Source organism: Crocodylus porosus, unplaced genomic scaffold, assembly GCF_001723895.1.
Source record: "Crocodylus porosus isolate Cpor-Errol unplaced genomic scaffold, CroPor_comp1, whole genome shotgun sequence".
NCBI classification, from domain to species: domain Eukaryota; kingdom Metazoa; phylum Chordata; order Crocodylia; family Crocodylidae; genus Crocodylus; species Crocodylus porosus.
Window position 1 is genome coordinate 17,469,576 of NW_017728943.1, and position 14,399 is coordinate 17,483,974.

The following is a 14,399-nucleotide window of genomic DNA, read 5'->3' on the forward strand; positions in this document are numbered from 1 at the left end:
CCAGAGAGGTGGTGCTCTCTCCTTCCCTAGAGATCTTCAAGAAAAGACTGCATAGGCACCTGGCTGGGGCCTTATGACCCCTGTCACCCCCAGTGCTCCTTCCTGCCCATGGCAGGGAGTCAGACTAGATGATCTGTCTAGGTCCCTTCCGACTCAGTGATTCTATGATAAGTTACTTATCAACCTGCAATGCTTTTAAAGTGCTGTAAAATACAGCGTTTCAGATGTAATACCTCATTTAACAAGGGTTAATTTAAAAGCTCTGTAACCATTTTTAAAGTCCTGTAAAGCCATTCACTTCTGTTAAATCATGGCAAGAAAGCAACTTCTGTACACACCCAAAGTTTAGATTTTTGCATCAGCCTGTTAAACGCATTTAACTTGACGACTATCAGGATGGATTAGTTTGAACTGCTAAATCAGGAAGCCTCAGTTTAAACATTGGTTTCCACAAAGAAGGTTTCCCTCACTTTATAGGTATAGGTTTCCCTCACTTTATGCAGTACATGTGTTCCTGGAAAACTGTGAATAAACCAAATTTGCATAACGGGAACCCAGTTTATAAGGTAACAAAGAGGGATACATTCCCAGTGGTGAGGGAGGGAGCAAGGCTGGGGCCAGGGAAAGGGAGAGGGGAGGAGCATGGCGCAGCCCAGTTTACGGCTGCAGGCAGGTGGCATTGGCCGCTCCCAGGGCGGGAGCAGGGAGCAAAGCAGAGGGAACTGGCAGTGGCTGCAGGGGAGTGGGGGGCATGGTTCTTGCTGCTATGCACATCCCAGGAGGGATGCAGGCTGAGAGGCTGCACCAGGCTCTTCCAGGCTGGCACGTGCCCCAGATTTTCATACAGGATGAGAGCAAGCTGCTGCTGCAGGCTGGAGTTGGCAGTCGCACCGGGCTCTTCCCGACACTCAGGGTGGGCAGTGGCAGCACTTGGAGGGGGGCTGCAGCCACCCCAATATTTACCATAGCCCCCCCCAACCTGCCTTCCCCAAGTGCCAGGAAGAGTCCAGTGCCACCATCAGCCCCAGCCTGTGGTGGCAGCCTGCTCTTGTCCCATGCGCAGATCCAGGAGCACACCCCACCCCCTGGGAAGAGCCCAGCACAGCCCTCTAGCCCACACCCCTTCCAGGGTGTCTGTAGCACAACAGCCATGCCCTCCTGCCCTGCACCCACTGACAGTTCCCTCTGCTTTGCTCCCTGCTGCTGCCACCCCGGCAGAGACCAACATATACCTTCCCCCGCTCCTTGTCCTACAGACTTACCTTGCATATAACAAATTTTGGTTGTAAAAAGGGTCATCGCATACAAGCAAAATTGCATATACAGAACCCACATAAAAAAAGTGAAGGTAACCTGTACATTCTTATTGTTTGATCTCTTTTATTCATTTAACTTCTTGAAACTTTGCACTTTTAGAGAAAGGCAAGAGTTTGATCATGTGCACACAACCTTGCAGAGAGACAATAGGGCTGCTGGGTAGGTAATTTGGTCTGTTCTCTCTCATCTCCATATACTGCTGTTAACAAGGATGTTCTCTCTGGAGACACAAATCCACAGTTTGAGAACTAAAATTAAACATCACACAGATGCTTAATGGGATCTTCTAAACTGAGCACTGAGTCCCACTGGGTTGAGTGGTTTTCTTTAATCTTTACTAATCTATAGAAGGAACCTCTGGGAACCCCATAAGATTGGGCCCCTACTGTAGTCTATGTCCTGTTGTGACCTATTTATAAAACTTCTAAAAAGGTTACATGAATATATTGTCTCAAATATATAAATTAGAAGTTGCAATTCATATTCCATGATGATATCTTTGAGCTTTAACATATCTTACATTCAAACTATCTTTATATAAAGTTTTTTAAAGCATCTTACCAGCAAAAGAAAAAAAAAAAAAAAAAAAAAAATCCTGATTTAAATAGAAAAATCCTTGTTTCTTTTTTTTTTTCTTCTTCTTTTTTTTTTTTTTTTATAAAATTCTCCCCTTCTCCTCCCTCTCATTTTAGGCCTACTTACTTTATAAGGCAGCAAAAGCTTAAGATGAAATCAGCTGTCTACATCAGAAAGACAGCCCTACAATACAGCCCAGCATTCTCACATTTTGATTCTAACTCTGCTTTTGTCATGCTCCCTCTGAGATGCACGCCTGTAATAATCTACATATTTCAGAGTCTATCTGTTCAGCAAGCTGTCCAAACCTTTCAGGTCATGACGGTCTGCAACAGCTGCTAAGTTACATACCCAATGCTGCCAAAATAGGTTTTGCCACCTATAGGGCACATCTACTGAAACACTAACTGCACAGTAACCTAATAATACCACATAGTAGTGCATCACAGAACATACAGTGCTAATAAGCTATTGGCCACTATACAGTAGTGTTATTAAAAAGGCATGCACCAGTTACTGTGCATTAATTTAGTACTTGAGTATACAAGAGAGAAGTTGAACGCAGAGATGTTGAAATGGCAAAGGGTAGGACATTTTACCTTAATACTCCCACCACTCCCAGGTGCTGGGGGATGTTTGCTTTCCAACATGAGTCTACTTTTACAGAAATGTGTGTTACAAAGAGAGCTGGGATGCTCTTCTTTCTGAAGCAGTTTGCTGCTAGCCCAGAGGAAGGAGCAGAGAAACAGACTTCACTGCGATTGCTTAAATTATTTGCTGTACAAATATCTACTGCTACAATTTGACATCATCAGTAAGGAAACAGAATTTTATTGGTAGGGTCACATCTTACCTACTATGAGCCTCTCCAAATCTGGCAGATGTGAAAACTGTCTCTTAAACTCTTCACTCCTATACTTGTAAGTGGAACTTGAGAGCTGCAACAATGAAAGGCGTAAAGGTTAGAGCAAGTCAGTTTAATTTCAATCCCCACTATCTTCATACTAGCAGAACACTGTGCTAATGTCTCTCCAAGAAAGAAAATTACTACCAGAAATCTGGCAAAGGATAGGTCATAGCAGGATGCATTAGTCATTGCCACCCTGCTAGTAAGGTGCAATGATGTGGTTCTAGAACCTAAAACAAATCTGAAGCATCATGCACAACACTGTCATGGAAAGACAGCCAAGGACAGTTCAACCCAGATTTTGGCCATTTTCAGTACTTACTGGTAGATTCAAATCCTATTTTACCTCTACAGCAAGTGGCTGCCCTCCTTTTTCCCTCCCCTCATAAGTATTTTTTGAATATCTTTGCCATTAAAAAGTTGACATACTTATTTTTTTTCCTCCATGATCTCTAGCATGATGGAATAGGACAGCACCTAGATATGAAGTAGGATTTGGGCTGTAGACTTGCATACCGGGTCTTCATAAAGTCCTTGTGCACAACTTAAGTTATTAAACTTTAAAGTGCACAAGGACTTTATGAAAACTCTGTATGAGCATTCTCATCATAGAACACGGGTACAACACCAAGAGCTGCGGCACCGGCGCTCCCACCACGAGACTGCCTAATGTACATGTATAACCCCATATTTAAAAGGGCCTAGCTTTAAGGCTAACATGGCGATTCACTCACCAGACTCCTTTCAACTTTTAGCTTTTTCTGGAAGTAAAGGGGCCAGCTGGTACAAAGAACGATGGTGGCTTTTAAATATGGACCTCATATCCATTAGCCTAGGAAGAACATTAATACATCTCCAGGATAAGCTTCTAGTGTAAAAAAAACACATTGTACTCTACTCCATTTTAAATAGCAAGGTCACATTTCTTCAAGTGGAGGACAGGGTGTTTAAAAATGTACACAAAACCAAAACCTCTGCTGTGCAATTTAATGCCTCAGCAGCATTACAGCTGAACAGGAAAAAAAAAAAAGTCACCTCCAGGTATCCCAATAATGGGGTATAAATATACCATTAAAACTCATTCTATTTAATTAGTACTTCCCCCCAACCCCACCCCAAAGGGATTAAATGAGTACAGGACCATTGCCAATTATTCTAAACAAAGAGACACCTCAACAAAAGTTCAACATGTTCTGCACATTGCTACAATGGTACAGAACCCAAACAATCCTGGTAAAATAAGCCAACACAAAACATAAATACTTACAATACAACACACATGTCCGCATATGCAGCTTTGCCCTCTTAGTCCCAGCTAGCTATGTAAACCTTCATTCCCTCCCTGCAAACATTTATTACATTGTGTGCTTTATCAGTTAACAGCCACCACCTTGTGGCTGTAAATTCCATCTACACTTGCAAAGCAAATTCCAGTCCAAAACTAGATTTAAGTCTCTTCTTCGCATGATAATGCCCAACCTCATTAGTTCTAGGCAAGTCTTCTTGCTTCTGATTTTGGATAGTCACAACTGCGACTCCTGCTCCTAAGCACCAAGTCTTTGGTTAGCTATATAATATATAGGATCATGTTGTAGGTCTACTTTCAGGACAAAGGTTTTCTCCTCATGTAGCTGGTAATAAAAAGCTACCTTGAGGTGATAGGTTAAAAAACAAAAAACTGAAAAAAACAAAACACAGAAAAACCTGTGTAAGTTCACAAAAGCTTTCTTCTTTTCAATATTTTTCATTTCTCTTTCATTAGATAATCACCTACAATTATTCCAAAAACAGAATTAAAGGGATATTTTTTTCAGTCTTTTTAATGTATACAAGCGACAAAACTTCAGCTACAGCTTGCTTCTCCCTTTCTTTCCTGAGAGGCTTTTGGGATGCAGTAGGGAAAAGGATTAAAAACCCACAAAAGTACCCATGCATGTTCTTAAAAACAAACAAAAAACCCCCAAACACAACAACAAGAAATTGTATGTTGTTAAATCACAAAAAATGGCAAAGGAAATCACTGGGGCAGGTCTCAAAACAAACTTAAGCACAAACCTTTAAAGTTACATGATTACAAGGCTGCCTATTTTGGCTATTTTGTCGGAGCCTGTAAAGATTAACATTAATTAGAGAAAGTAGGTATCCTTGCCCCAGAATCTGGTCCCCTGTATCAGAAAGGACATGGATTTAAAAATCACCACATGAAAGACTCTAACTATGCTTTGTGAGAACTTCCGTTTAAGGTTTGATTCTGAAGGAAACGGCAAGGAAGTCAATTTGTCTATCGATGAACCCAGAAGACCTAAGTCAACCCTGCTGTGATTTTGAGTGAGCCACAAGACGCTTAACCTAAAGCTTAACCTTAAACCTGATGCTTAAGGACTTAGAATTTGAGCTTGCAAAGAGGGAGCACTAGGGCATTTAGAAAAAAAAAAAAAGTGCTTAAATGGCTTACAAAAAACAAGATGCAGCCGATGGGCACTTGTACACATGATGCTATTAATATGTACACTTGATGAAAAGATCAGTCTTAATGGCATCACAGCATACATATGCAAGATTTCTGGGGGTTTTAAGCAATTTTGCATTCAAAACTATATCTGGATGTAGTTTATTTTGCAGCACTCAAAATTGCAACAATGCAGCTGCCAGCTTGCCCTCTGGCTTCAGGAGAGGCGGGCAGGCTCCACAGGAAAAAAAAAAAGAAAAAGAAAAAGATTAGACCCCTCCCCACTTCTGGCTTCAGCTGCAGCTTGCTGAAGGTAAAGGGGATAAGGGGCCTGATCATCTTTCTTTTTTTCCCCCCCAGCAGAGCCTGCCTGCCTCTCCTGGGGGTGGGGGAAGAGCTGGGATCCAAGTGTTCCCCAAGTGCCCACTAGCAGCCCCAGGCGGCACTGCCACTGCAGAGGGAAGGACTGGGGCGCTCTGTAGCTCAGGGGCCACTCAGCCCACCATTGCACCCCACCAAGGGCAGGCTTCAGCTCTGACAAAAAAAGAAAGAAAATGACCGGGCCCCTCACCGTAACACGATAGAAAAAATTGAACCGGTTTATTCCTCTAGGTTTTATTCTATCCCCCACCATTTCAATTTAGGGGGCATAGAATAAAACTTCGGGGATTGTACACATGACAGGTGTTTAAGTGACCTTCAAGCAGGCTTCAGCACTGATTTAAAGAACCATTGTTTCTTTCCTCAAACAAACCAGATGCAAGCTGTGCAAGAGCTAGGTGCTGCTGCCGAAGTTATTCAAGAAAGGGAACCAGGATATAAACAGCAAAATGTGGGCATGTTTGTAGAAGTTGAACACTGCTTCCCTCAATGCTAGCAACAACCCCGAGATGGAAGACTAGAGAGTCTCTGGAATCTAGCACACTAAATAACCTCTATCTCTTGGGCATAAAACCTGTTACCTCTCCATCTCTCACCCAAAAGTCCTTTGTTGGTATAAAAGAAAAATCACATTTGTTTTTCCAGTCAGCAAACAAAGGGCAACAAAGAGATAATTTTGATTGCTGCAGACTGTACACTGAGCTACTCTCAACTGACAAAAACTGCTCTGCACTTGTATCCTGGTCAGTCCAGTTCCAGTAGAAGAAATTCTGGCTTCTCAATCTTATTCTTTCCTCACTTCATTCAGCAATTAACTTATATTCCTAGGACTGGAATCCTTTCATCAGGCCACAAACAGGAGGCAAGTTAGGTTGGAAAACGGCAACTGGGACACAAAATAAAATAAATATCTATAAACCAAACACAGAAATCTCAAGGCATTTCAGGTTCAGCAAACACTACATTTCACATAGACACATGTATGCATGCGTGTTATACGTTTAGAAAAAGAGGAGCTTCCACTCTAGGATTCAAAACAACTACAGAAGTTCCAAAGAAGATGGGCATAGATAAGACAGAAGTTCTCCACTTACAGGGAGAATGCCAAAATTGGGAATGTTCCTTTGTAAAGTCCAGACCTCCCCCAATTTAATAATCATATAATGCCAGGTATTAAGACAATACCATAATAAAAGCTAGCTATACATAGAGAAGAGCTCACAAAACTAAGCTATGTATTGCCATGCCACCATTTTTAATAATTACAAGGAATGAGGGCAAGTAACATTTTAATGACACTGTTCTAGCCCTTACATACATTCTCTTAAGTGTGCCACACAGTTTGTAGGGACTCTGTGGTCAAACAGTCTCTCCAGAACTGACAAGTTAAAGAATTACAGAAGATATTCTAGTACCCAGCTGCCTCAGTATACACTCAAGTAATCTAGGAGCCTGCCAAACTTCCTATTTAAAAGTGAGCTGAAGATTAAAAAAATAAAATAAAAAATTGTGCTTTCATGTTATATTACTTACCTAAGAGTATGCATGTGTGCACACATACACCCTTTTATATGACATAAAATATATAACTCTAAAACAAGCTTTCACAACCAGTCTTTGCACTGGTGTACAACTGACTCTTTGCACTAATGTAGGGTGTAAAAGGTTCCATTCATTAAAATGAACACTGTTTACACTTGCACATTGTTTTCCATGCTGTTCTTCCAATCGCACTTCATAAGTAACCCAAATTATTTAAAAACTAGTCTCTGTACGATGCAATGCTTTCAATTAAAGGTGGGAGAAAAAGCCCAAGAAATTAGGAAAGGATTTAGGTATATGTAAATTTAGCATGCAAGTAGCTTGCCTGTCCTTAATACACACAAGAACTTTGATGAAACTGGGCCTAGGAGAAGAATCCTTTACTTTAATATTTGCCTATGATTACTTTTAGTGTCCCAAAGCCAGAAGGACAAACCACATCACACACAGTAGCTGGCATCTTGTGTTCTCTGCATTTTATTTTACAGATCTTAGTCTATCTCAATGAATATAGGATGACCCCAGCACCAGTAGGACCTGTATTTGACAGGTATTCAGGTTTCACCAGTAGAACTGAATACTCTCTTCCCCCTCCAACTGAACTTTCTGACCTTAGTGCCAACTATTGCTAAGAACTCAGAGCTGCTCATTGGGTTTCAGCTTCTATCACGACCTCAGGCAAGCAGCCTAAGCTATTCTTTCTTTAGGGCTAAGCCAGCCACTTGGCCATGAAGATGTCATAGAAAATTAGGGTTGCAAGATACCTCAGGAGAGCATCTAGTCCAACCCCCTGCTCATAGCAGGGCCAGCCCCAACTAGATCATCCCAGCCGAGGCTTTGTCTAACCAGGTCTTAAAAACCTGCAAGGATGGAGATTCCACCACCTCTCTGGGTAGCCTGTTTTACTACCCTCCTGGTGAAAGAGTTTTTCCTAATATCCAACCTAAACATCCCTTGCTGCAACTTCAGACCATTGCTCCCTGTTCTGTCATCTGCCACCACTGAGAACAGTCTAGCTGGATCCTCTCTGGAACCACCTTCAGGTAGTTGAAGGCTGCAGTTAAATCCCCCTGATCGGTCTTCTCTTCTCCAGAAGAAATAAAAACTCAGTTCCCCCAGCTTCTCCTCACCAATCATGTGCCCCAGCCCCCTCATCATTTTTGTTACCAAGCTTGCATTGCATCATTTCTTCTCCTCTGCCTACAGTCAAGCAAAGCAATGCCACCCCACCAGGAATTTAAGGCCATCAAGGCAAGCAAGGAAGAGTACAGCACTGAAGTCAGGAAACAAGTACCACCCAGAGTGATCCAGTATGAAAAGAGTGGGCTGAAGAGACCAGATGTACACCAGTTCTCAGGGTTAATGAAGCAGAGGTTAAATGCATTCGTTTGTAATTCCTGGATACTGTCTAGAAACACAATTCAAAAATACTACTTAGGATCAAACTACAATTAACTCCAAAGCATCACCTGTATATGCAAATCTACACAGAAACTTGGCTAAAAGACCACACCAAAAACCAACCCCCTCTCCCCACTCCCCAGTGAAGGGGGGGAAACATGTTTCCTGTTCAAAATTTCTTTAACTTCCTACCTAACTTCCAAGACAATGGCAGTTTCCATAATATCAGAGACAGAACAGTAGGACCCCAGTGGGAATGGATACCTTTGTAAGCATGATTTTGTCATGGCACACACAAACCAAAGGTGGTACCAAAATCCTCCTGGAGAGGCAATATACTCATGATTTAACCCTTTTCTTAAATTAAGGTGCCATCTTAAAATTTAACCAGTAACAAAACAGTTTTTTACCCATAAGAAGGAAAGAGAATACACTGCTGCACAGGATTTCCTATTCATCTGTGGTTTGTCTACTCTACTTCCGGGCACTCTTGAAAACTGCTGAGACGCACACTTCATCCACCTGCTCCAGCTCCCCAAACGCACACACACACCAGCCCAACAAATGCAGCCATGACTGCTCTGAAGACTTCCATTCCCACTAGATCTTGGAAGTGGTATTGAGAAGTGCCCTCAGGGAGGCTCCATCGCCTCTATTCCAGGTGTGGCATGCATGCAGCAGGAGTAGGATTGGCAGAGTCCACTTCCTAACTGTGGTCTTGAGAGCACCATGGTAGCAGTAGACATATCCTGTACGATGTGTAGAAACCTGTTCACCAGAACATCACATGCATTGAACAAAATGCAAGCTTGTCAATACCCACTCAAGGGAGCATTTAAAGAACCAGGACCCTTTTACTTACATTCATTTTCTGCCCTTCTTCATTCACCCTGAGCTGCTCAGGAGAGGAGTGTCTCATAAGCCCAGTGCACTCTTCCAGCAGGCCACTGACAGGCACAGGTCTGTGCACTAGTGTCATTATGTCCCCTTCTTTGGCCCAGCCCCCCTCTTATTTGCAGAGGCTGAAGGAGAAAAAAGATTTTAAATGTTTTCAGATTAACTACGCAGAGAAAGTGGCGAGAGAAATCGTTTTCTCCTTCAGTCAAAAAAAAGCAGACTTTGACTCACTTTTCAGTGTTTGGTGGAACATTCTCCAGTCAGAATTCAAAGGTTTCATTCAACTACATCATTTCTACTAATGCACTTCCATCCTCAGCTTAGTACCACTCTGAAGTCCATCCCTGGGGTGTCCACACACAGTGATGTGCTCTAGGTATTCTTAAGCTTGAGTACTAATGCTATAACAGCCCTGTTAGGCACCGGTGTCCTAACTCTACAGCATATTCATAGATTCACAGAAAACTGGGGTCGGAAGGGACCTCAGGAGGTCATCTAGTCCAACCCCTTGCTCAAAGCAGGACAATCCCCAACTAGATTAGCCCAGCCAAGGCTTTGTCTAGCTAGGTCTTAAAAACCTCCATGGATAGAGATTCTACCACCTCTCTGGGTGACCCATTCCAGTGTTTTACTACCCTCCTAGTGAGAAAATCCTTTCTAATATCCAACCCAAACTTCCCTTGATGCAACTTGAGACCACTGCTTCTTGTTCTGTCATCTGCCACCACTAAGAATAGTCCAGCTTCATCTTCTTTGGAACCAACCTTCAGACAGTTAAAGGCTGCTGTTAAATCCCCCCTCAGTCTTCTCTTCTCCAGACTAAATAAGCCCAGTTCCCTCTGCCTGTCCTCATAAATCATGTGCCCCAGACCCTGACCATTTTTGTTGCCTTCCACTGGACTTTCTCCAATTTGTTCAGTGTTGGACCCTCCCCTCCCCCCCAACTACAGAAAGGATGTGGACACAGTACTCCAGATGTGGCCTCACCAATGCTGAAGAAAGGAGAACAATCACTTCCCTTGACCTACAAGCAACATACCTACCAGCGCAGCCCAAGATACCATTAGCCTTCTTGGCAACAAGGGCATGCTGTTTATTCAGCTTATTGTCCACTGTAACCCCCAGGTCCTTTTCTGCAAAGCTACTGCCCAGCCAGTCAGCCCCCAGCCTGTACTGGTGCATGGGGTTGTTCCATCCTAAGTTCAGGACTTTTAATTTGCCCTTGTTGAACCTCATGTGATTTCTTTTGGCCCAATCATCCCATTTATCTAGGTCACTCCAAATCCTAGCCCTACCCTCCAGCATATCTACTACTCCCCCCCAGCTTGTTGTCATCATCTGCAAACTTGCTCAGGGTGCATTTTAAGCCATCTTCCAGGTCATTGATGAATACATTGAACAAAACCAGACCCAGAACCAATCCCTGGGGCACTCCCCTTGATACCAGCTTCCAGCTAGACACTGATCCATTGATTACTACTCTGAACCCAATGATTTAGCCAGTTGTCTATCCACCTTACAGTCCATTTGTTCAGCCCCTACTTCCTTAGCTTGCCTGTGATAATGTTGTGGGAGACTATATCAAAAACCTTGCTAAAAATCCAAAGGTACACCACATCCACTGGTCTCCCCACATCCACAGAGCCAGACATCTCATCATAGAGGACAATCGGGTTGGTCAGGCATGCCTTGCCCCTGGTGAATCCATGCCAACTCTTCCTAATCACCTTTTTCTCCTCCAAGTGCTTAGTAATGGATTCCTTGAGGACCTGCTCCATGATTTTGCCAAGGACTGAGGTGAGGCTGACTGGTTTGTAGTTCCCTGGATCCTCCTTTGTCCACTTTCTTAAATATGGACACTATGTTTGCCCTTGTACAAGTCCATGGGGCTAGATGGGATGCACCCAAGGGTGCTGAGGGAGTTGGCTGATGTGACTGCAGAGCCACTGGCCATTATCTTTGATAACTCATGGTGATCAGGAGAGGTCTCAGATGATTGGACATGTCCATCTTTTCTAGGTAGTCGCCAGCCTGGTCTTTCAGCACTGAGGGCTGCTCACCTCCTCCCCAAATTGTGCTGCCCTATGCAGTAGTCTGGGAGCTGACCTCACCTGTGAAGACTAAAGCAAAAAAAGGCAGTGAGCAGCACTTCAGCTTTTTCTGCATCCTGTCACTAGGTTGCCTCCCACATTCAGAAAGGGACCCACTTTCCCTGATCCTCCTCTTGCTACCAACATATTTGTACAAACCCTCTCGTTACCCTTCACATTGCTTGCTAACTGCAACTCCAATTGCACTTTGGCCTTCCTGACTTCATCCCTGCCTGAGCAATACTCTTATAGTCTGTCCCAGTTGTTTGTCCAAGTTTCCACTTATAAGCTTCCTTTTTGTAATTTAGTTTACTGAAGAGTTCCCTGCTAAGCCAAGCTGGTTTTCTGCCATAATTGGATGTATGAACAAGCCATGCTGATGTGCAGGAAGCACAGTAAGGCTTCTTTAAAGAACAGCCAGTCTCCTGGACTCCTCTCCTGCTCAGACTGGCTTCTCAGTGGATCCTGCCCATGTATGTGTTCCCTGAGCAAGTCAAAGTCTGCTTTTCTGAAGTCCAGGGTCCTTACTCTTCTGCTCTCCATCCTTCATTTCCTCAGGACCCTGAACTCAATCATTTCATGGTTGCTGCTGCCCAAGTTGCCGTCAACTACTACATTCCCCACCGATTCTTCCCTGCTTGTAAGCAGCAGTTCAAGAAGAATACAGTCCCTAGTTGGCTGCTCCAGCACTTGCACCAGGAAGCTGTCCCCAATACATGCCAAAAACTTCCTGGATTGACTGCACTGCTGTATTGCCATCCCAGCAGATGTCAGGGTGCTTGAAGTCCCCTTTGGGAACCAGGGCCTGCAATCAGGAAACTTACACTAGTTGTTTGAAGAAAGTCTCATTGACCACTTCCTCCTGGTCTGGTGGTCTGTAGCAGACACCCACCAGAGTGGAAAGCTGGGGCTAACAGGGCTTAGTCCCCCCCAACTAATTTTGCGTTAGCCAGCAACAGCAGCACCACCATGGTGCCACTCGGCATGCAGCCAGAGCTGCGCCTCAGCACACACCAGCCCCACAACAGCCCTGCAGGAAGGAAGGAAGGGCAGGGATCAGCCCCCTCAAATATTTACTCAGCCCCCCCCCCAAAAAAAAAACCAATATTTTCCTCCCACTACCTATACCCACCACAACATCACCCTTGTTGCTTTCCCCTCTGACCCTAACCAAAAGACTCTCAGGCCTATCTCCAGTTTCATACTGCAGATCTGAGCAATCATATGGCTCTTTCATATAAAGTGTAACTCCTCTTCTTCTCCCCTGCCTGTTATTCCTGAACAGTTTGTACCCATCCATGGATTATGCTTTTGCTAAAAGGAAGCTATCTTGGGATGTGGTGCGAAAGGTCATAACTGTTGCCAATGTAGGCACAACCCATTTTCAAGCTTATTTAACTTCTAGATCAGATGGATTGAGGCTCTGATCCTTAAAGGTATTTTTTGGCATGATTTTTCAATTCCTACCTCACATAGCTCACCAGGCCTTAGATCATAGCTTCTAAGGTTCAACAACATATTTAAGAACATCATCAACTATGGGCACTGTGGGCATCCTAGCAGCTCCAAGAGCTGCTAATTAAAGTGCCACAAAATGGCAGTGGGAGTACCTGAACTAAATCAAGTCTGCTCTGATGTGTTGGAATTCCAATGCATCAAAGCAGCCTCTGTGCTTGTGCATAGGTGCCCAGTCACATATACAGAGAGAAAACTCCTTGCTTAATAGAATAAAAGCAAGTGGCCAAAAAAAACAGGCTACTTAGCTACACTGCACAGAGAATAAGAGTTGCATTTTGTAAAATGCATGAGATTGAAGTGAAAAAAAAGAAATGAGAGCAGGGAAGAAACTCTTTCAATCTGGAATGAAGTAAAAATTCTTGAAAGGAAATTAAAACAAACCAACCAACCAACCTTTTGCTTTATGTTGACTGAAAAGAAATATTTCCATTTTTATTTCACATTACAGCATATCACAAAATTAAATATTTGTATATGAAAAGCCAATTTCAAAAAAAAAAGGAAACAAACAAAAAAAGCCCAAACATTTCATTTCTTGAACAAGATGGTCAGAACTTAAAATTTAGTCTTCTTTCCCTACATGCAATTCTAATTAAAGTGACCTGATTTCACAAAGAATGTAGACTTCAGTGGAATATGGTTCTGCCAAAGCTTTTCTGGCTAGCTCTATAAGTAACCTCAGTGGGCTTTATTCTCTGCTCAATGCAAGTGGAATTTAAGTATGAAACTATATCCACTAATACTAATGGCACTTCACTGTATATTTCCACACCCACACCCCTTTCCAAGGATAAGAATACAGACCCTAAGAAATAAAAGTTATCCCCCACATGCATACAAGTACTAAGCCCTGCTGGGAACATGATAGAGATGATTCAACCATGGCTGAAATAGCATTCTTTCAAACCTCTTATAAAGAATATTATAGCGCTCTCTCACAAACATGAGATTGCCACATGGGTAAGAGCACATAGGATTTTTTTTCTATGTGGATAAAAAAAAAAACAACCAAAAACCCCCAAAACAATACCCTACAAAGATACAAATATATAGATAAATAGATACTGCTGTGTTTTGATAACTCAACATTTGGATATAAAACTTCACATTTGGAACACACATAACCTGAGGGAGGAACATAAAAACTTTGCTTGCTTTTAAAAATTTAAATTGTGCCTCAACTAATTTAAAAGTAAACACAGCACAGGGAACATGCTGATGACTGCTGAGCGAGAAGAGATTGATGTCATATATCTTGACTTCAAAAAAGCTTTTGATCTGGTATCCCATGATCACCTCTTGGCCAAACTGCCCAGTTGTG

The 14,399-nt window shown here is 42.9% G+C and overlaps 1 protein-coding gene across 6 annotated transcripts in view; it reads right to left on the minus strand.

Moving 5' to 3' along the window:
- Positions 1 to 14,399, minus strand: part of GRAMD1C (GRAM domain containing 1C) — a 113,757-nt gene that overhangs the window by 66,927 nt on the left and 32,431 nt on the right. For 5 of the 6 annotated variants that reach the window (XM_019548786.1, XM_019548793.1, XM_019548788.1 and 2 more), the window contains one exon: positions 2,747 to 2,831. In XM_019548786.1, coding sequence (XP_019404331.1) covers positions 2,747 to 2,831 — 85 coding nt within the window. Of the gene's footprint in view, positions 1 to 2,746; positions 2,832 to 9,435; positions 9,596 to 14,399 lie in introns of all 6 variants that reach the window. The other variant, XM_019548789.1, reaches the window with a different exon arrangement.